The 21,818-nt window shown below is 42.4% G+C and overlaps 1 protein-coding gene across 1 annotated transcript in view; it reads right to left on the bottom strand.

Annotated features, from left to right (window-relative positions):
* Positions 1 to 21,818, bottom strand: part of WASHC1 (WASH complex subunit 1) — a 113,304-nt gene that overhangs the window by 75,712 nt on the left and 15,774 nt on the right. The window contains exon 2 of the mRNA XM_033953077.1: positions 6,328 to 6,472. Within this exon, the coding sequence (XP_033808968.1) occupies positions 6,328 to 6,467 (140 nt within the window). The 5' untranslated portion in view covers positions 6,468 to 6,472. The remainder of the gene's footprint in view (positions 1 to 6,327; positions 6,473 to 21,818) is intronic.

Genomic DNA, 21,818 nt, shown 5'->3' with positions numbered 1-21,818 from the left:
TCCCCTACCAACTCGAGCAAGCTGGTGGGAAAGGGGAGTTGTTGAATCCACTAACAAAACTTGCCAGCAATGGCCCCACAATCCCAACCCAAAGGATCTTCTGTGGATTCAGCCCCACAACTCCCACTGAAACAATCAGTGGCCAAATTCTTCACAGCGGAGAGAAAAAAAAAACACAGTTCACAATCCTTTTCAACAAGGTAGAATTTCTTAGTGGTGAGGTTAGCAAATCTCACACACACAAACACAGCCAGCACCAGTCCCTACACTCATTCAATATAATGCAGTTCAAAGAGGTAAAAGACAAAAAAATCAACTTTCCTCCATGCAGACTTCCTCCGGTTCCAAGGTAATGTCAATGGCTTCCTCTGGCTGTGAGCAGTCTGGCTGGCTTGCCAGTGGAGAATATTCCAAGTCTCTCATCTCAATTTCATTTCCTTGGCTGAACTCAGGAGCACCTTCCCATGTGTCTCCTTCCACTGCTGGATCAGGACTGCCTGTCCTAAGCTTGTTCTGCTCAGTTTGTCTTACTCTCAGAAAGCCACGCCCTAACCTGAGTGGGGGATGGGCAGGCTTTTGCTTAGCTTTCTCCTGCTGCTCAATTAACTTCAGCAGGTGTGTGCTTAAAGGTCTAAGAGCCTGACTTCTAGGTTTGCTTTGCTAGGAGCTACTCTAGGCTTAGAGGAGCGAGTGCTTTCATACTGTTCCCTCTCTTCCCAGGGCTCCTGCTCTAGGGCACTCTCACTAGGAACAGGGTCATGTTGCCTACTAGTAGGAGAGCGGCTACACTGGTCAGCTCTCTTCAGCTTCGAAGTTAAGTTTTCTTATCTTTTACCCAGAACAAGGCTAGCTGCGGTGCTGGGCTTGTGACAATCTTAAAATTATTATTCTTGGACAACATGGTCTCACATATTCTATGCCCGAACCCAATGCTCATTTACTTAACATCTTATTATTCTTGGCTATTAAAAACATCTTACACTGTTGGAAGAACTTATCTAAGGTAGAATACATTGCATGGTGGAACACTGTATGCATAACCAACAAATTTGAAAGTGTAATAGCTGAAAAACATCATTCTATTAGTTCTTTTCTCAAAGTATGGAGACCTGTTCAACTTTATTGCGACTTGGACAGTTGACATAAAATTATCTCAATGTAATACCAATGTAATATTTATAAAATATATTTAGAATCACTTCTTGTCAGTTAATTAAGTCGCTTGGGATGCTCAGTATGATGCTCATTGGGAACACTCTTCTATTCTTTTCACATATACTCTCAGCTAAAATTAAATATACTGGCCCTGCTAGATTTGGTTGACATGAGACACTGGTTGTATTGACTTATCTTCCCGCTTATTAACTGGGATACGTACAACTAGTCTATTTCATGTTTAAATTATCTTTTGTATATTTGTATACATGTATATTTGCATAAATATAATAATTTGTATACTTTGTATATTTATTTTGAAAAATAAAAATTTACATTAAAAAAAAGGTTTTGTTGTATTTTTATTGCTGTGTTGAGGCACTGCTGAGGGGATTTTAGAGCTGAATTTTTGATACAAGGACTGTGAGAATTGCGTGAGCTAGTGAAACTAACTAGCTGAGTATGTTTCAGAAGGACTAAAGCGTGTTTGCTGTGAAAGTTTTGTTTTTCTTCCTTTTTGAAGATTATTTTTCTTGTGTGCAGTGGCAGTAGAAGTAGAGCTTGCAAGTCTTCCATGAATCTGACAGAGGGAAGGACTGAACAAGGGCAAGTAAATGACTGGTTATTTAACTGTGTGAAAGTTTTTGCATTTTCCTCTTTCTTTAGATACACTCAGGAGGCAATAGAGAATTTGGGGAGAATTCACAAGTCATCTTAGGTGTGGGAATGTGGTGAGCATTTGTGAACTGCTAACTTAAGGTGGATTCGCTAATTCTCCCTCCACCAGCTCACAGAAGCTGAGGGTCAGCTGTGTTTATCTTTTGGAAAATCCTAAGAGAAATATGTTTGGGAATGCTAAAGCCCTGAATTTCTTTTTCTGTAATGTTTAATGCTGTCTTCTAACAGGAGCAAGATTTTGAATTTTGTTTTGAGGAGCTTGCTATAAGGAGGCCTTTCTGCACCAATAGTTTGAACCTTTAAGCAGCATTGAGAGACTAGCCTTAAGGCCCTATCTTGTCAGGGTGCTGGGACTGTGTTGCAAAGGCAATTTTGAACTGTATGCTATAAAACTGTTTTGATTATATCCTTTTTGACTACAGTGGTGAATAAACACCCTTTTGTTTTGGGGATAAATACTTACTGTGACATTCTATTTGTTATGCTAAAGAACTCTAGAAAATTAACCCAAGCAGGGTCTTCCTCCCTCTTAGGGAAACACATGAGCCTTGAAGTAGTGGCATCAGCTGTGTCCTGCCAAAGCCTAAATGACGGGTGCACTATACTGGCAATTGACAAAGGCCACCGCTGTCGCACTGCCATAGAAGATTCAGACTGCTGGACCTTCCAGAAATGTTTGCAATTTCACCAGAGCCAACCGAATAGCCCACAGTTCTAAGCGTTTGATTGACCATTTTCTTTGAGAGGGCATCCAAGACCCCTGAATGGGACAATGGTTGCTACGGCATCTGTTGTCACAACCACGCAAGAATGAATCTACCGAGCATGTCCCTGGAGAGGGACTGCAGAAGGAACCAACAATTTATGCTGGCTCGGGCTTCCAAAATCCAAGGAAAAGCTGCCTGCAATGCTTCCATCTGCAGAGACCAGTGTGAGAGCAAACTGTGCTGCAGAAGACACATAAGTGCCCTTGCCCAAGGGACCACATCTATGGAGGCTGCCATGGACCTCAGGACCTGAAGATAGTGCCATGCAGATGGAGCTGCACTGCCCAGAAGGCAAGAATCTGAGAGAACAGCTTCTGTCTACATGCTTCTGGAAGATAAACTCGGCTAGATGCTGTGTCAATCAAGACCTCTAAATATTCTAGGGACTGCATCAAGGTCAAATTTCTTTTCCTGTAAAGCACAATGCAACCCAGGCCTTCCAGGGCCTGGATCACCTGATCTACCTTATACAGAGCCTCGGCCAACAAGGGGACTCTGATCAGCCAATTGTCCAAGTTCAGGTGCACCTGCAGCCCAAATCTTCCTCAAGTGAACTACCCTGACCAATTGCTCTGTAGATGTTACAGTCCTTGACATCACCTTTCTTCGGTATAGGTATGAACAGTGATCACCTCCAATCAGTTGACCATGTTTTTTCTTTCCAAATCTGTTGACACAGTCGAGTGAGAGCCATGATAGTGCCTTTTATTAATTCACTTGGAATATCGTCAATACCAGTTGACTTGTTTTTTGATAAAGCTTTAATTGCTGCTATGACTTCTTTTAAAATATCTGGTTCTTCTTCGGCTTCAGTTTCCAGTTCAATTTCCCCAATGTTATCCTCATTGCCTTGTTTGTATCAATTTTCTGTATATTCTTTCCATCACTTTTTCATGCTTTCTGGATCATTCAATATCATTCAATTGGCATCTTTAAGCATTCCCAGTCAAGGTTGGAATTTCTGCCGCAATCTCTTAATCTCCTGATACACTAAACTGTTTTTTCATTTACATGTTCCGATTCCATTTTCTGACAAATATCCTTGAGTTATCGTTCTTTGTCTTGCCGAACTTGACATTGAAACACTGGGATATTTTTTCTCTTATCACCGGATAGTTTTGCTTGTTTTCTTTCTTCTGCTACTTTCCTGGTTTCTTCTGAGATCTGAGGTGATTTCTTGGCTTTCTTTTTCTTCTGGAGTATTTTTTTAGTTTTATCACTTAAGAGTTTTGATGTCATTTCATTACTTTTTGGGCTGTCTATCTCCTGTATCAAACAAGGCAAACCTGTTGGTTAGCTTTATCCAATAAATAGTCTGATGTTTCATTGTCAAATTTTGGGAGGTTTCTAATGATCTTCTTGCAACACTTCACCTTGACCTTACATGTCAAAAGCTCATGGTCATTTCTGCAATTAGCTCCTGGTTTAGTCCTGGCAGTCAAAACTGCAGATTTCCATCTCTGTCCTTTGCAGATTTTGATACATGCCATTTGGAGAGGTCCATGTGTACTGGCAAAGTTTTTGGTATTGGAAATGTGTATTCATGATTGACAGTTGGTTTGTATGATTGACAGTTGGTTTGTTTTGCAAAAATTTACTAAGTTATCACCAGCTTCATTTCTTTCTCCTATGCCTTGCTTTCCAACCAATGCATCTTCAGATGTACTTCCTACCTTTGCATTGAAGTCCTCCCATAATGATCAGAGTAGCATATCCAATGCTCTTTTGATTGAAAATGGCCCTGTCCTGTACATTTGAGCTCACTGATCCCTACTGAATCAATTTTGTTTTTTTCTATTTGATCTTCAACAATTTTCAGTTTTCCTTGATTCATGCTTTGTATGTTCCATGATCCTATGTTGAGAATATCTTTACAGCTTCTGATCTCCATTTTCTGTCCAGCAACATCAGCATCAGGATGTCCTGGCGGCTTTGATCAGTCAGCTTCACAAACACTGGACATACTTTGGGTGATGATCAGCTCTTCCCTAGTAGCATAGTGAGAGCCTTCTGACCTAGGGGACCATCTTCCAGCACTATATGTCAATTCTTTGTCTCATCATCATCAAGTTGTTGTGGCAGAATACAGAAGTAGATTGCCAGGCCTTTCTTCACAGTATAAATTCGATGTTGTCGCCGTTGTCACATCAAACGCAATCCTCCACCTCCAACACTGTCTTATTTGCTACCTTGATGGGTGTATATTGTTAGGCTAACACTGCTGCTGAAACCTGTCTGCCTTGTGAAACTACCGACGGCATAGCTTTCAGCTTCTCAGATGAAAATGTACTGCGCTGCATACACCTTTCAGCATTATATAAGTGATAAGTAGTAATAGTAGTGTAAGCCCTTGAGGTATGACAAGCCCATGTATCGTGACCAGAGGAAGAGAAACTGTACTAATATTAAAAAGAAACTTCCCATAAGAGAACATTTGATTTAACTGAGATTGCAACAAACATAAACCTACTTGTGAGAGAAATTTCAGCATTAAAGGATCCAAATCTTAATTGTCCTTACCAAATTTGGATGACTGGCTAATTTCAGCAGACTAGCACTAGAAGACATCCATTGTCATACAAACATATTCAAGAAGTTGAATACTGAACTAAAGGCCAAGATCATTGTTGCCCAAGTGGATGACAGTTGCCTTGGGGCTCTCTTGACAGGAACCCCATTTCTATTGGAACAGAGTTCTTGATGCTGTACACCACCTACAATTAATAGTGTGTAGCTGAAGGGGGAAGGGATGTTCCGGGTGGGGTTTAATACTCAAAAAAGTTTAGAAGTATTGCATGGGATATTGTTGGGGGTCTTGTTTAACCAGGGGAGACTGGAGCTGATGTTTTGCTACTGTTATATGCTTTCTAGTTCGCTTTTGTTTGTTCTTTCTGAACTGTTGTACTGAATGAGTTTCAATAAACATTTCTACAAATTTAAAAGAAAAAAAAATGACTCACAAGATCAAATGCTGCAGAGAAGTCTAAAGATGTAAGCAAAACAATGTTTTCTCAATCAGTATCTGAGTAGCAGTCATTTAGTAAAGATGCCAATATTGTCTCGGCAGAGTGATGTTTATGTCTGTGTCAGGTTTGCTTCAGCCTGATGTGGAAAAAATATTTTGCCTCAAATCCTTGTGGAATAGTCCAGAACTGGAAATCTTTGGGCTGCCAGTCGGACCGGAATAGAATGAAGGCTCAACCCCAACAAATCTTTGCAGTGTGACAAGACAAGAATAAAATGCAGCCGTTTCCCTGAAACCCAAAGGGATTTGCACAGGGCCATGGCCTGAGCTCAAGCCTCTAATAAATCAGAAGGCAAGCAGACTTCCAGGGGAACAGACCCCCAAACCTTGAAGTTAACACAAAGCAGGCTGGCTCATCCGGTACACACGGGGGTTGCCTGCGAGCTGCAGTCCGCCCTCATGGTGTCTGCATTCTCTCCCAGACAGAGTGGCCTCAAATATGAGGTCCTATGGCACCAAAGCCTCCTGAAAATAGAATAAAAAGACCCAAAAGTAATAAAAACCAAAGAAAGCAGATAACTCACATGTCTAGAATGTCTCACCTATAGCACTAGAATAGGCTTATTCCAAACACTGCAGACTCATCCAGAGCATTCCCCTTTCCAGAGGCATTTTAATAGCCAGCAGAAGACTTAGCTCAAAAGTTGCATTCGATTTCAAGCTCCCTAGCCTTACACACATGTGATTCAAATAGTACTCTACCTGTTGAAGATATCAGAGGAAACTTGCTGTAAATATTGAAGGGCATCTGCAATTTGATGAATGGCTTCCTCTCTCCTCAGGTCTGGTTGGATGAGAGGAACAGAATATGCCTGCACTGGGAGTATGTTCTTCTGGGGCATTGTATCTGTGGGAAATAACACATGAGGGTTAATCAGTGCCCTCTATGAAAACACCATGCCATTCTAAAGAAATTCATTTCTTCCCTGGTCCTTCATTTCTGAAACACATGCGTATTCTACTATTTCAATCAGAGATGAAATTGCACATGGGGTGGGCCGGCAGACACAGGGAGTTGTGGCAAGGTTCCGCAATGACTGCAGCTGCCGGTCCATCCCTTCTGACGTCACGTCTTCCGGAGGCAGAGGCGGAAAATGCAGTCATCGCGGGACCTTCCTGCACTTCAGTGCGGCTGCCGACTCTGCTTCAGAATAAGTACGGCAGCCGTGATGAGGTGCAGGTGCCATTTAGAGCAGCTTGGAAGGTTCTGGATCCAGCCGTCTATGTAACCCCTAGGGCTGGCACCGGGGGCGGTCTGCCACTGTATGAGGGGACAAAAAATAATAGAAAGAATGGATAACTTGATCGATTTAGACATGTCATACAATTATAACCACAAAAATATGTCATAAAATGTAATTCTAAATTCAAAAGACTCCAGACGAAAAGCAGACTATAGAAAGGAAACCAGAAAAGACCAAACCCATAGTACTAAGATCCAAATGCTAAAATCGGACATGTCCATTACGAAGAGACGTGTGGATCACCGCTAATTAAAACGAGTGAGTCTTTAAAATATGAGACGGTAACGGATAGCCAGACCTGATGGATGGAAGTGATAAATACTGGAGCCAAAACCTGAGCACCGTGATGAAACTTGAATATGGATACCTATTTATACTTTTGAGTAAAATTGCGATAAGAACATATCATAGAAAAGAATAAATAATGTGTAAACTAAAAACCAAGAACAACATATTGTAACATCGAACTCAGAATTACATTACATTAGTGATTTCTATTCCGCTTGTGCCTCGCGGTTCTAAGCGGATTACAAAAATAGGGAAACCCCTGTCTGCTCATCCTGTGGTTTCCAGGTTTATGAAATGAATTTTCAATGTCAAACCACCTCTCAAACCTCTTCCAGTGGTTTGGGATCTCAATGTTGTTCTTGCCCAATTGATGAAGCCTCCTTTTAAACCAATGGCTTCGGCTCATCTAAAATATCTCACTTGGAAAGTGTTTTTTTCTCATTGCGCTCACCTCTGCTAGATGGGTCAGTGAGCTACAGTAGCAGATCCACCTTTCACAGTATTCCATCATGACAAGGTGGTCCTCCGTACTCATCCTAAATTCTTACCTAAAGTGGTTTCAGAATTTCATCTCAATCAATCCATTGTACTTCCAGTATTTTATTCATAGCCTCATTCTCATCCTGGAGAAACAGCTCTTCATAGTCTGGACTGTAAACATGCTTTGGCTTTCTACTTGCAACGCACTCAACCTCACAGAACTGCTCCTCAACTTTTTATCTCCTATCCAAATAAGTTGGAGCTTCCCGTTTCCAAGCGAACCATCTCCAGCTGGATGGCTGCTTGCATCTCTTTCTGCTATGCTCAGGTTGGTCTCCCTCTGCAGGGTTGAGTCATGGGCCATAGAATTAGAGGTATGGCGGCATCTAGCTTTCCTCAGATCGACTCCTATTGAGAAAATCTACAAGGCTGCCACTTGATCCTCAGTTCATACATTCACCTCTCATTATTGTCTGAATGCTTTCTCCAGACGGGATGGCCATTTTGGCCAGCAGTTTTACATTTATTCTCCTAATTTGCCAACACTCCCCTGGATGGCTTCTTAGCTAGCTATCTGAACTGAGGTACCTCAGAGGAAAGGCACTTGCTCATGCGCAGTGCAGCACTCGCAAACATTCTGAAAGTTCTTCAAGCAAGTCTGCTTGCGAGGCTGTCCGCTTCGGGGCTCCGTGGATGACGTCACCACATGTGGAGAATATCTGCTTGCTGTCCCTGGATGACAACAACTGTTACGGTAAGTAACTGTGCTTTTTAAGTACATCAAAACCAGAAAACCTGTGGGACCATTGGATGATCAAGGAGCAAAAGGGGCACTCAGGGAGGATAAGGCCATAGTGGAAAGACTGAATGAATTATTTGCTTCGATCTTTACGGAAGAAGATGTAAGAGATCTACCTGAACCAGAAATCATTTTCAAGGGTGATGATGCGGATGAACTGAAAGAAATCTCGGTGAATCTGGAAGATGTACTAAGCCAAATCGACAAGTTAAAAAGTGATAAATCGCCAGGACCGGATGGCATATATCCCAGGGTACTAAAAGAACTCAAACATGAAATTGTTAACCTGCTGTTAGTGATCTGTAACCTGTCGCTAAAATCATCTGTAGTACCTGAAGATTGGAGGGTGGCCAGTGTTACGCCAATTTTTAGAAAGGGCTCCAGGGGAGATCTGGGAAATTACAGACCGGTAAGCCTCACTTCAGTGCCGGTCAAAATGGTAGCAACAATTATAAAAAATAAAATTGTGGAACACATAGATAAACATGATTTAATCAGACTGAGTCAGCATGGGTTCAGCCGAGGGAGATCTTGCCTCACCAATTTGTTTTACTACTTTGAAGATGTGAATAAACGTGGATAAAGGTGAGCCAATTGATATAATGTATCTAGATTTTCAGAAAGTTTTTGATAAAGTTTCTCACGAGAGGCTCCTGAGAAAATTAAAGTGTCACGGGATAGGTGGCAAAGTTCAGTTGTGGATTAGGAATTAGTTATCGGATAGAAAACAGAGGGTAGATTTAAATGGTCATTTTTCTCAATGGAGGAGAGTAAACAGTGGAGTGCCGCAGGAGTCTGTACTAGGACCAGTGCTATTTAACTTATTTATAAATGATCTGGAAAGTGGAATGACGAGTGAGGTGATTAAATTTTCAGATGACACTAAACTGTTTAAAGTTGTTAAAATACATGTGGATTGTGAAAAATTGCAGGTGGACCTTAGGAAATTGGAAGATTGGGCATCCAAGTAGCAGATGAAATTTAATGTGGACAAATATAAAGTGATGCACATTAGGAAGAATAACCTGAATCACAATTACCGGATGCTAGGGTGCTCCTTGGGGATTGGCTCCCAAGAAAAGGAGCTGGGTGTCATCGTAGACAATATGATGAAACCTTTCGCCCAATGTGCGGCAGCAGCCAAAAAAGCAAGCAGGATGCTAGGCATTATTAAAAAACGGAAAGTTAACAAGTCTATAAATGTTATAATGCCCCTGTATTGCTCCATGGTGCGACCTCATCTGGAGTATTGCGTTCAATTCTGGTCTCCTTATCTCAAGAAAGATATAGTGGCGCTAGAAAAGGTTCAAAGAAGAGCGACCAAGATGGTAAAGAGAATGGAGCTCCTCTCGTATGAGGAAAGGCTAAAACAGTTAGGGCTCTTCAGCTTGGAAAAAAGACAGCTGAAGGGAGATATGATTGAAGTCTACAAAATCCTGAGTGGAATAGAATGGGTACAAGTGGATCGATTTTTCACTCGGTCAAAATATTACATAGACTAGGGGACACTCAATGAAATTACAGGGAAATACTTTTAAAACCAATAGGAGGAATTTTTTTTCACTCTGAGAATAATAGTTAAGCTCTGGAATGCGTTACCAGAGGATGTGGTAAGAGTGGATAGGTTTTAAGAAAGGTTTGGACAAGTTCCTGGAGGAAAAGTCCATAGTCTGTTATTGAGAAATACATAGGGGAAGTCACTGCTTTCCCTGTATTGGTAACATGGAATATTGCTACTCCTTGGGTTTGGGCCAGGTACTAGTGACCTGGATTGGCCACTGTGAGAACAGGCTTGATGGACCATTGGTCTGACCCAGTAAGGCTATTAAAATAAACTAAACTCTATTTTTATGTTCTTATGAGAAAGGGAGCTACAATTAGGATCAATTGGGGCCTCCACTAGATCTTGGGCCTTCCAAAGAACACTACTCATGAAAACACTCTTGTACAATCCAGCCCTTTCTTTCTGAACATTTTACTAAATGCTCTTCCACTTATCACATCTAACTTATACCACTGCAACTTATTCCTTACAGATCTTCCATAAGATATCTCTCTCTACTACAGTCTATTCAAAATGCAGCTGCATGACTTATCTTCTTGCCTATATCATTAAGACCAAATAATCCAGTTCATCAAGGTATTATATTAGTTCTCTATTTGCTGTTCAAATTTCTATTTTTTGCTTATATATGCATTCACTCTTTTCCTATACCATTCCCCATGAATGCTGTTTACCATACAAGTCACCTGTTGGTGCCCTTCTTCACTGCTAACTTTTGACTGTTCTTTCAATCTTTTTGCATGTTTTCCTGAACACACTTCCTGAGTCATTGCATAAAGCTACAGCTCTTGCCTATCTGTAAGCATACCTCTTTTTTGAAATATATTCTCCTAGATACATACCTCTTCTTGGTCTTGTATGTCTGATATCACTTTCATAATAAGTAGTAGTAGTAATTATTCAAACTTCTCTTTCTCGCATACATATACAATCAACTGTAGCTCTTCATTACTTCTATTCCCTTACACTCTTCCTTGTAAATTCTATTAGTTGGTCAAGTCACTCTTGACTTGTACCCTTCTGCTCCATCATCAATCCCCAACTGCATGCTTGCCACAATGAAGCATCAAATGCCTAGAACAGTGGTCGGCAAACCGTGGCTCGCGAACCGCATGCAGCTCTTTAGACACTTGAGTGTGGCTCAGCTAGCTAGAACAGGGGTGACCAACCTGCTTCCCTTCCCCGTAAAGATAAGGTGACTATATGACCTGTTTTGAACGGGACTGACCCCTTTTTAGACCCCTGTCCCATTGTCCCCACACACAGCTTTGGGACGCCGAAATGTCCCGTTTTCAGGGACAGCGTCACGAAGCTGTGCGTGGGGACAACGGGACAGGCGATCACTTCCCTTCCCTCCAATGGTGAAGCCGAAGCCTGCCCCCTCGGACTGGCCCCCGCTGCTGCTGCCTACCGCCGCTTCAAACACCCCCACTCCGGTCTACCGCCGACTGCTGCCCGGCGCAACTAAAGAGAAGGAAGGTCCAGTTGCCGGCCCACAAACCTTCCCGATGTCAATTCTGACGATGGAGAGGAAGTTCCGGGCCAGCCAATCACTGCCTGGCTGGCCCGGAACTTCCTCTCCGAAGTCAGAATTGATATATGTTTTGTCTTGACCAGATTGTATTTTCCATAGAGCAAACATCCGTGTATCTGTACAAATCTGTATACTTCTATCAATCTACAGAAATGAGCAGTGAGTGGTAAGTTAACCTCCAATTTTAAGTTTCTTTACAGTAGTTACATCTGGATCACATAAGAAAAGGATGAGGAGAGACCTGCTTCAGTTATAGGGGAAAATAACAAGGAAGTGAAGACCTATATATACTTATTTTAATTAACCATGTTTTACAGTGTTCTTAATTGGCAATCAAGAATGCAGATGGTGCTAATTTGATTGGCAAGAGGTGTGCTGTTTGGAATATTAAGGAACATTGCCCCTATAAATAGAACTAATCATCATCTGAAAGAGAGAAGTACACGAAGAAAAAGAAAAAATTAATAAGGATGCAATTAGATTCTACAGTATGCAGCACTCTTTGGGAAATATCTAACCTGATGGCTAGTCAATCACATTTTCTAGAGGACTTTTAATTTCAAAGAGGCATTTAAGCCTCCTTATCCCATTTCATATTCTATAGCAGCGATGGCTAACCTTTTTGAGCCCGAGTGCCCAAACTGCCGCACAAAACCAAAGAATTTCCTCAAAGTGCCAGCACGTCAATTAAACCTTAATAACAAGATTTTAGTATCCAAAAACTCTTTATAAAGTTGCCTGAACTATGTAACATCATTTTTAAAGGTTGGAATCTTTGTATTGTCAGAGAATCAATTTGATTCACAATCCTTTGGTTTTCATTTCAATTTATTGGCAATTTATAATGTTTTAATGATTTCATTCAATTTAATGAATTTAGGAAGAATTTGATTCAGTTACACAATATATTTTAAATGTATTTATTCACATAACATGTCAAATGTATCCTGAGTAAAAAAAAAAGATAAACTTCTTAAAACTGTTAACTGTGTCAAGACTCGGTGTGCATTCCCAAAGAGTCTATACATGTTTTTTTGTAAAATTTACAAACAAATTAGAAAATAGTTAAATCATTACATTTCTAATAATATGATGTAAAGGAAACAAAAGAGCTTTCAATTAAACCAACCGTTTTTATTGGAAATTCCAGATTGGAAAACAACAGGGCCATGTAAAGTCCCTTTTTTAAATAACATCTTTAAATAATATTTAAATAACTTAGAAAGTGTCTTAACTGCAAACTGAAAACACTGCTTCATGTAAACATATGCATTGGGCATGCTCTGAAAAAAATTAATGTGATTTTTGTTGTTTCATGCATGCTGATAACTTGTCAATCCTTGGCTCATAGTGCGTTAATTTCAGAGCAACACATGCAGCACTCATGTCATCCGTTAATCTGTTTCTAGCATCAGATTTTATATGATTCAAAGCCGAAAACAGCTGCTCACAAGCATAGGATGACCCAAACAAAGTAAGAAGAGCAATCCCAAGTGCTTTCATGGACTTAAAATTGTCTGGCAGAGAATTCCACGCTTTTAGGATTTCATTTTCAGAACTGCTAGCAGTGATTTCATTTGTCACCCTTTCACACTCAATACGTTCAAGAGCCGCACACAGGTCATTGAATTTACTTTTCCAGATAGAGCTTTCTTGAAATTCCAGTGGCTCCATTTCCAAATTTTGAATATCCAACCACTGTAAGCAGGAAAGATCAAGATCTTCAAATGTGGACTTTTCTGGGGAAGTTATAAATGAAAGGGTTGTCTCCATCTTACGGAACTGAGAAAATCTTTTACTAAAATTCTCCTTTGCTTCGGCTACAATGGTGGAATATGCTTTGTGGATTTCCTGGTGTTTTTTATGACTGTCCACAAATGTTGTAGAATTATCCAAATGTATTTTTAGGTTGGGAAAATATTTTAGCTGTCCACTCTCAAGGTCTTTTTCAAAAACATGCAATTTTCTCTCAAAAGCTTTGATGTCACTAAACATGCTTTCTGCTGTTTTTCCCATGCCTTGTAATTTTTTGTTTAGTACATTAAAGTGGTTAGTAAAATCTGTAAAGAACATGAAGTTGGTAAGCCAGGCCATGTTGGTGAGTTGAGGATAGTCTTCCCCCTTTTCGTTCATAAATAGCCTAACTTCTTCCAAGCAGGCCACAAATCTCTCTAACACTCGTCCTCTGCTCAGCCACTGGACATTATTGTACATCAGTAAAGTGTTATATTGTGCCTGAACCTCATCAAGAAGGGCTTGAAATTGTCAAAAATTAAGAGCACGCGCCATGATGAAGTTCACCATTTTTGTTACATCTTTGAGGACATCGTCAAGTTTTTTGCTGCTTTCTTTGGTGCAGAGAGCCTCTTGATGTATTATGCAGTGAAATTGAATCAGTGGATGTTTTGCTTCCTTAGCAAAGAAATGAATGAATCCTGATGTTGTCCCCACCATGCTAGGTGCTCCATCGCTAGTAACTGAAAATACTTTTTCTGGACTTATGTCTAGTGATGAAAAAGCCTCCATCACAGCATTGTGGATATCTATCCCTTGTGTTCTTCCAGGCAAAGACAGCAGTTTTACCAGCTCTTCTCTCATGATGTCACCAGTAGCATAACGCAAAATGAGCGCTAGTCTTGCATGGTTAGTAATATCTGTACTTTCATCCAAGCACATGGAGTAGAAGGGTGCTTTTTGTAAGTCGCAAGTAAGCTGTTGACTAACATCAGCAGCCATTCGCAGAACCCTATCTTTTGCAGCATTTCTGCTTAGCGGCATCTCAGAGATGCGCTGCACAATTTTATCCTTGTTTTGGAAATCATGGAAGAGTGAATTACTCCCAGCCAAAATTGCCTTTTTGATAAAATCTCCATCAGAGAGGGGCTTACCATGTTTTGCCATGCACAGTGAAATTTGAAAGCTGGCAACTGTAAGATGATTAGTTTTTGAAAGATAGTTGCTAAAACTAAGAGACTGGGAGTGATATTTCTTTAATTTTCCTACAAGGAACTCTTTTCTTTGAGCTAAACCAAGTTCAGCAACACTGTTATGGTTGGTCTCAAAGTGACGTTTGACACTTGATGTGCGAGACACAACACTTTCATTACACATAATACACAATGCTTTCCCACTGCGTTCAATCACTCCATATGTCTCTGTCCAGGCCTCTTGGAATGGTCTTCCACTATCTGTTTTTGCTTTTTTTGCTGTACTCATTTTCTTTGTTCAAGACTTCAAGTCTACAAAAAGATAAAATTTGTATAATAAAAAAAATCTAATGAAGTGCTGTATACAAATCCGTCCCCATAAAAAAATATGTGATTGGGGAATTTTACTAATTGTAGACATCCGTTTTGGTCAAAAAATATACTGTCCGGGTGAAAACCGGACTTGTGCAACCTGAGTGTATGGGAAAAGGACTTTTGTTTTTCATTATTGGAGCCTTTGTTATTTTATTATGATGTTTACAAAAGCACTGTGAAGGGCCACATATACACTTTACTGTTTTTTGCTTTATTGAGTTTTCCATAAGGTACAGCGCAGAGGATTAGTGTGTTGGTTGTTCACAGAGAGCCCAGCCCTCCTCTCAGCTTACTGAACTTCTCTATGCAATCATCATAAGCAGCTTTTTTATTTCCTTGAATTTAGCATGTCCCCCATGGAAGATACAGAGGTTTTTACAGAGGAGCACATTATTAGACACATTAACTTCCCCCCATATCCTCACCTGTCTAGCATGGGAGCACTAGGAACTGTTCCTGATTACAGATGTCACATGTGGAGTCACACTACAGCCTCACTGAGTTCCTGTGACAGACTCAGTGTGAAGCTTCTCTTCCTCCCCCCACTTCCCCCTCACACACTGCCTGGCTCATAGGATACTAAGGGGAAGACAGGCAGGCTAAACATCCACTCACAGGACTGCAGCCAGCACAGGAGGATGGGCCGCGGCCTACCGGGACAATGCCCGGTCCTCCCAATGGCCAGTCCGGCCCTGTTGCCAGGTGAGCTGCAAAGCAGACACTGGCACACTCGCCTCCCGCCGCGCCGCATATCTTAATTGCGGACTAGAGAGTTGCGCGAGGACAGAAATCCCACCCATCCCCACCCGTCCCCGCCAAAGTCTCACCCATCCCCACCCGTCCCCGTGAGGAATCCCTCCGTCCCCACCCGTCCCCGCGAGGAATGTCCTCCGTCCCCGCCCGTCCCCGTGAGGAATCCCCTCCGTCCCCGCCCGTCCCTATAAACTTCAGAAATAGTTATTTCATTTAATTATGCTACTGAAGTAAAGGCTCTGGTAGAAACCCATTTACAAATAAGCAAAAAGACTTTATTAATTTGGAAATATTAATTGGGAAGAATACACACTTTGTAAACGGGTTTCTACCAGAGCCTCTTTTGTTTATAAATTTTTATCAACACAACTAATATACTACTTTATCCTGAAGCAAAAAAAAAGAAAAAAAGAAATAGAATTCTTTTCCTACCTTTGTTGCCTGGTTTCTGCTTTCCTCATGTTCTCATTCAGTTCCTTCCATCCACTGTCTCTCTTCCTTCTGCATCTTCCATTTGCTCCGTTACTGTGCCTCTCCCTTTCTCCCCCTTCCAAATTGGTCTGGCACCCATCTTCTTCCCTCCGCTCCCCCCATAGTCTGGCATCTCTGTCTTCTTCCCTGCCAGTGTCTTCTCCCCACTCTCTCTTCCCCATTTCCTTTCAGCGTCCTTCTCCCCCCCCCATCTTCCCCATGTCCTGTCAGTGTCCTTCTCCCCCCTCTGTCTTCCCCATGGCTTTTCAGCATCCTTCTCCACCCCACCCCACGTCTTCCCCATGGCCTTTCAGCGTCCTTCTCCACCCCACCCCCCATCTTCCCCATGTTCTTTCAGCGTCCTTCTCCACCCCTTTGCCTTCCCCAGTGCTTTCAGCGTCCTTCTCCCCCCCCGTCTTCCCCATGTCCTGTCAGCGTCCTTCTCCCCCTTCTGTCTTCCACAAATGCTTTCAGTGTCCTTCCCCCCCACCCCATCTTCCCCATGACCTTTCAGCGTCCTTCTTCACCCCTTTGTCTTCCCCAGTGCTTTCAGCGTCCTTCTCCCCCCTCCTTCTCTCCCGCCCTGGGTGCAGCACAGCCGGCCAGGTCCCCTTACTTTTGTGGCGCTTCCGCGACCGACAGACCGACAACAGCCCCGGTCTGACAAACCTCCCTGCCCTTAACCGCGAATCTAAATTTCCTTCTTACAGCTGCTGTAAGAAGGTAATTTAGATTCGCGGTTAAGGGCAGGGAGGTTTGTCGGACCAGGGCTGTTGTCGGTCGGTCGGGTTAGCGCCACAAACGTAAGGGGACCTGGCCGGCTGTGCTGCACACGGGGCGGGGCGGACCGCCCCCCTCCCTTGGAAGCCACTCGAGCCGCAAGGCTATTCCTCCTTACCTACCCTGCCTGCAGTACAGAGCCGAACGGAAGTCTTCCCAACGTCAGCGCAGACGTTGGAGGGAGAGAGGGCTTTGTTTACCGACGTCAGCGCTGACGTCGGGAAGACTTCCGTTCGGATCTGTGCTGCAAGCAGAGCAGGTAGGGAGAAAAGCCGCGCGACTTAGTACATCCAGCCCCGCAGGAACCCCGCAACCCTCGGAGGCGTCCCCACGGGATCCCCGCGACCCGTGCAGCTCTCTATTGCGGGCCTTCGCGTGCCATAGGTTCGCCATCACTGTTCTATAGCATCATGCAATAGCAATTTAAAGCCTGAAATGTCATAAAGACTTTTGAAGAACTGGACTACCAGCAGCTTGACAGGACAAACAACTGTTTAGCTCTGGCTTCTGCTGAATGAAAGATAGGTGTGCATGTATTGCACATACTTGGACATGTATCCCAGATAATCCACTGGGATACACAGAACTAAAAGTTGTAGCTGAAAGCTTTAGTATATCCTCAAAGCATGGAGAAAAAATGACCCGGAAATTGGTACGACGAGTGAGGTGATTAAATTTGCAAATGATACAAAGTTATTCAGAGTAGTGAAGACACAGAAGATTGTGAAGACCTGCAACGTGACATAAACGCGCTCGAGAAATGGGCTGTGATATGGCAAATGAGGATTAATGTGGAAAGTGTAAGGTGATGCATGTCAGTAACAAAAATCTTATACACGAATACAGGATGTCCGGTGCAGTACTCGATGAGACCCCACAGGAAAGAGCTTTGGGAGTACTGGTAGAGAAGTCAATGAAGCCGTCTGCGCAATGTGCGGCGGCGGCATAAAGGGCAAACAGAATGCTAGGAATGATTAAGAAGGGGATCACAAACAGATTGGAGAAGGTTATCATGCCGCTATACCAGGCCATGGTACGCCCCCACCTGGAATACTGCATCCAGCACTGGTCGCCGTATATGAAGAAGGATATAGTATTACTTGAAAGGGTCCAGAGAAGAGCAACTAAAATGGTTAAGGGGCTGGAGGAGTTGTCATACAGTGAGAGATTAGAGAAACTGGGCCTCTTCTCCCTTGAAAAGAGGAGACTGAGAGGGAAAATGATCAAAACATTCAAGATAAAGAAGGGAATAGACTTAGTAGATAAAGACAGGTTGTTCACCCTCTCCAAGGTAGAGAGAATGAGAGGGTACTCTCTAAAGTTAAAAGGGAATAGATTCCGTACAAACTTAAGGAAGTTCTTCACCCAAAGAGTGGTAGAAATCTGGAACGCTTTTCCGGAGGCTGTTATATGGGAAAATAATAATAAGAATGATAATAATAATAACAGCTTATATACTGCAATACCGTGAAGTTCTATGCGGTTTACAGAAGATTAAGCAAAGGTAACAAATTGATTGACTTTAAGAGGGGAGGAAGAAAGAGAATTAATAGGACAGGAAATTCATTGTTGAGGAGAGAGTGATCAATAGGATAAGTTAATCACTATAGAGCAGTGGTCTCAAACTCAAATCCTTTGCGGGGCCACATTTTGGATTTGTAAGTACTTGGAGGGCCGCAGAAAAAATAGTTAATGTCTTATTAAAGAAATGACAATTTTGCATGAGGTAAAACACTTTATAGTTTATAAAACTTTCCTTTAACAGTTAAAAGGAAAGATATATAAACTATAAGGAGTTTTACCTTATGCAAAATTGTCATTTCTTTAATAAGACATTAACTATTTTTTCTGCGGCCCTCCAAGTACTCTATTTTTTCTGCAGCCCTCACATTTAAAGTTTAATATCTTTTCTTTCTCAAAACTGACACATTTCAATCACTATATTGAAAATAAAATAATTTCCCCTACCTTTGTTAGCTGGTGACTTTATTTTCCTGTGCTTTTAACTATGTTTCCAGGGCCTTCTTGTCCTTTGACTGTTTTTCTCTCCGTCTTCACTTTCTGCCTTGCATCCATCTTTGGCATTAACTTAATATTCAATTTTTCTGCTTTCTTTTCAAAATCTACGTTTCCATGTCTTCCCTTCCCTTCTATCTCTCTCTTCTTCCATCCCTATTTCCATGGTCTAACATCTCTTTCCTTCCTTTTCTCCCTCCCTCCTTCTTTCCTTTTCCCTGGTCTTGTTTCCGTCTCCTTCCCTCCCCCCATGCCCTGGCATCTCTCCCTCCCGCTCTATGGTCTGATATCTCCTTTCCTTCCCTCCCTCGAACTTGGCATCTCTTGTTCCTCTCCTCTCCCTTGTCTTCCTTCTCCTTCCTTCCCCCTCTTTCCCCAATTGGGTGCAGCAGCAACAGAAGCAGCATTTCCCTTCCCCCTTTCCTGTGCAGAAGAGGCATTTCTCTTCCCCTTCCCTCCCTCCCCCTTTCCCTATGCAGCAGCAGCAGCATTTCCCTCCCCCTTTCCTGTGCAAGAGAGGCATTTCTCTTCTCCCTTCCCTCCCTCTCCCTTTCCCTGTGCAGCAGCAGCATTTCCCTAGGATCCTCCTTTCCATATGCAGCAGAGCATTTCTCTTTCCCCTCCCCTTCGGTTCCCTTCCTTGTGTAGCAGCAGCGTGTCTGGCCAGCTCCCAATCAATTGTTTCGTTCAAAGCTGCAGGTGGTGGCTCCTCGCGAGATCCGCGCCTGCGTCAGAAGCCTCTCTGATGTTGTGACGTCAGAGAGGCTTCCGATGCAGGAGTGGATAGCGCAAGGAGCCGCCACCCGCGGCTTTGAACAGATCGATCGACTTGAGCCGGCCAGACACGCTGCTGCTCCACAAGGGAAGGGGGAAGAGAAATGCGTGAGGAGCCGCCGCCGCCACAGCTTTACAGTTGATCATCGCGTCCAGACTGCGGGCCGCAAAATAGCACCTGGAGAGCCACATGCGGCCCGCGGCCCACGTGTTTGAGACCGCTGCTATAGAGGGGAGAGAAAAGAGAGGATCAGTTGTCTAGATGCTTTATGAACAAGTGTGTTTTTAGACGTTTCCTAAATTCCTCATAAGTAGTAGGCGAAAGCAATTGTTCTAGGTCTTTACCCCATAATGCTGCTTGGTGTGAGAGAAGGTGTTCATGGTGTTTTTTCAGTTTACAACCTCTCACTGGGGGAGAAACTAAATTGGAATGTGAGCTTCTCTTGTGTCTATTGGCTGAGAAGAAGAAAAGATCAGTTATGTATTTAGAGGCAAGTCCACGTAGTGCTTTGAAGAAGCAGGCAAATTTAAACTTTACGCGTGCCTCCATTGGCAGCCAATGCAGCTGCCGATAGTAGGGTGTCATGTGGTCAAATTTCTTTAGCCCAAAGATCAGTCTGACTGCTGCATTTTGCATCAACTGTAAACGTTGCATATTCTTTTGGGAAATTGCTAAATAGGCGATGTTACAGTAGTCTAGTACTGTTGTTATATGGGAAAACACCCTCCAGGGTTCAAGACAAAGTTAGACAAGTTCCTGCTGAACCAGAATATACGCAGGTAGGGCTAGACTCAATTAGGGCACTGTTCTTTGACCTAAGGGCTGCCGCGGGAGCGGACTGCTGGGCACGATGGTAATTCTTATGTTCAGTGAGAAGGTTTGAGCTACAACTTGTTTATTGACCTTTTTATTTATATGTGTGCTAATGGATTAACACTGCAGCTATGTTGCTTTAAAGAATAAAATTGAACTAACTGATTTAAAGGTAGAAACTTACTAAAAAGTGAGCTTATATAACAAGTTTAGAACCTTTTTGTGTAATGTCTCCTGTTTTGCATATGCAAAGACAAATTATTATTTTCAGAGGGTGCTGGAAATCTTGGTTTTTCAAATTTAGGACTAGCTCTCATATTAACATTTGCATTGTGCCAAAGAGCTGCATCCTGGAGACTTAAGTACTGTATTTCCAAGCTCCCCAAGAGTTGCACTTCAATCCACCTATTCTGGGAGTTTTTCAGTGTCATACTTCCTTCCACTCTGTACCTCAAAGCAGCTGTTCTTAATTACTCTAGACAGCAGGTACAGTTATTTGAAGATCTTACTGCTTCTAAGACCCATATATGAAGTTTTCCATTTCAAGAGAATCATAAGTCAAAGGGCCTTGTGCAGGGGCAAGTGTCTAATTAGCTTCTTTATTTTGTCTAGGAAGGGATCCACATGTGAAGATTCTCTCCTGGCTTTCTTCCAAAGGATACATACTGAGATCATTAAGTTAGCTCCTATATTATTTATGTTGAAAACCACTAATTATTTTAGGAGTCATGATCTGGACTGACTCAATCCTGTTTATATCTTTGAAGGGCAGCCTCCAGATTACACACAATACTCTGGGGTTTCACCAGAGCATTTGGCCTATATTCACGAACTTTACAGATCTGATTCTTGGCCAAGTTTTGAAAAGCGACCGATTCATATAGATTCTGCATGCAAATGATCTGATTGGACGCACACCCTATAGCAATCCCATGGTTTGCTGTAACAGCGATCGAAACTCATGCGCAGAGTATCCTTATTGTTTATTGATGCAATTTACACTTGCGCTAGCTCTTCGGCCTTTATTGTGCAGTTTTGTTTTTTTAATATATTTTTATTGAGAATGGCAAATGATCCAAAGAATCACAAACATCAAAATAACCATATAGAAAAAACAAGGATATCAATGAAAGATAAGAACATAAGAATTGCCGCTGCTGGGTCAGACCAGTGGTCCATCGTGCCCAGCAGTCCGCTCACGCGGCGGCCCTCTGGTCAAAGACCAGCGCCCTAACTGAGACTAACCCTACCTGCGTATGTTCTGGTTCAACAGGAACTTGTCTAACTTTGTCTTGAATCCCTGAAGGGTGTTTTCCCCTATAACAGACTCCGGAAGAAAGTTCCAGTATACAACAAGTTTCAAGTTTCAAGTTT

The sequence above is a fragment of the Geotrypetes seraphini genome, chromosome 7 (assembly GCF_902459505.1).
Source record: "Geotrypetes seraphini chromosome 7, aGeoSer1.1, whole genome shotgun sequence".
Taxonomy (NCBI): Eukaryota; Metazoa; Chordata; class Amphibia; order Gymnophiona; family Dermophiidae; genus Geotrypetes; species Geotrypetes seraphini.
This window is presented reverse-complemented; position numbering and strand designations above follow the sequence as displayed.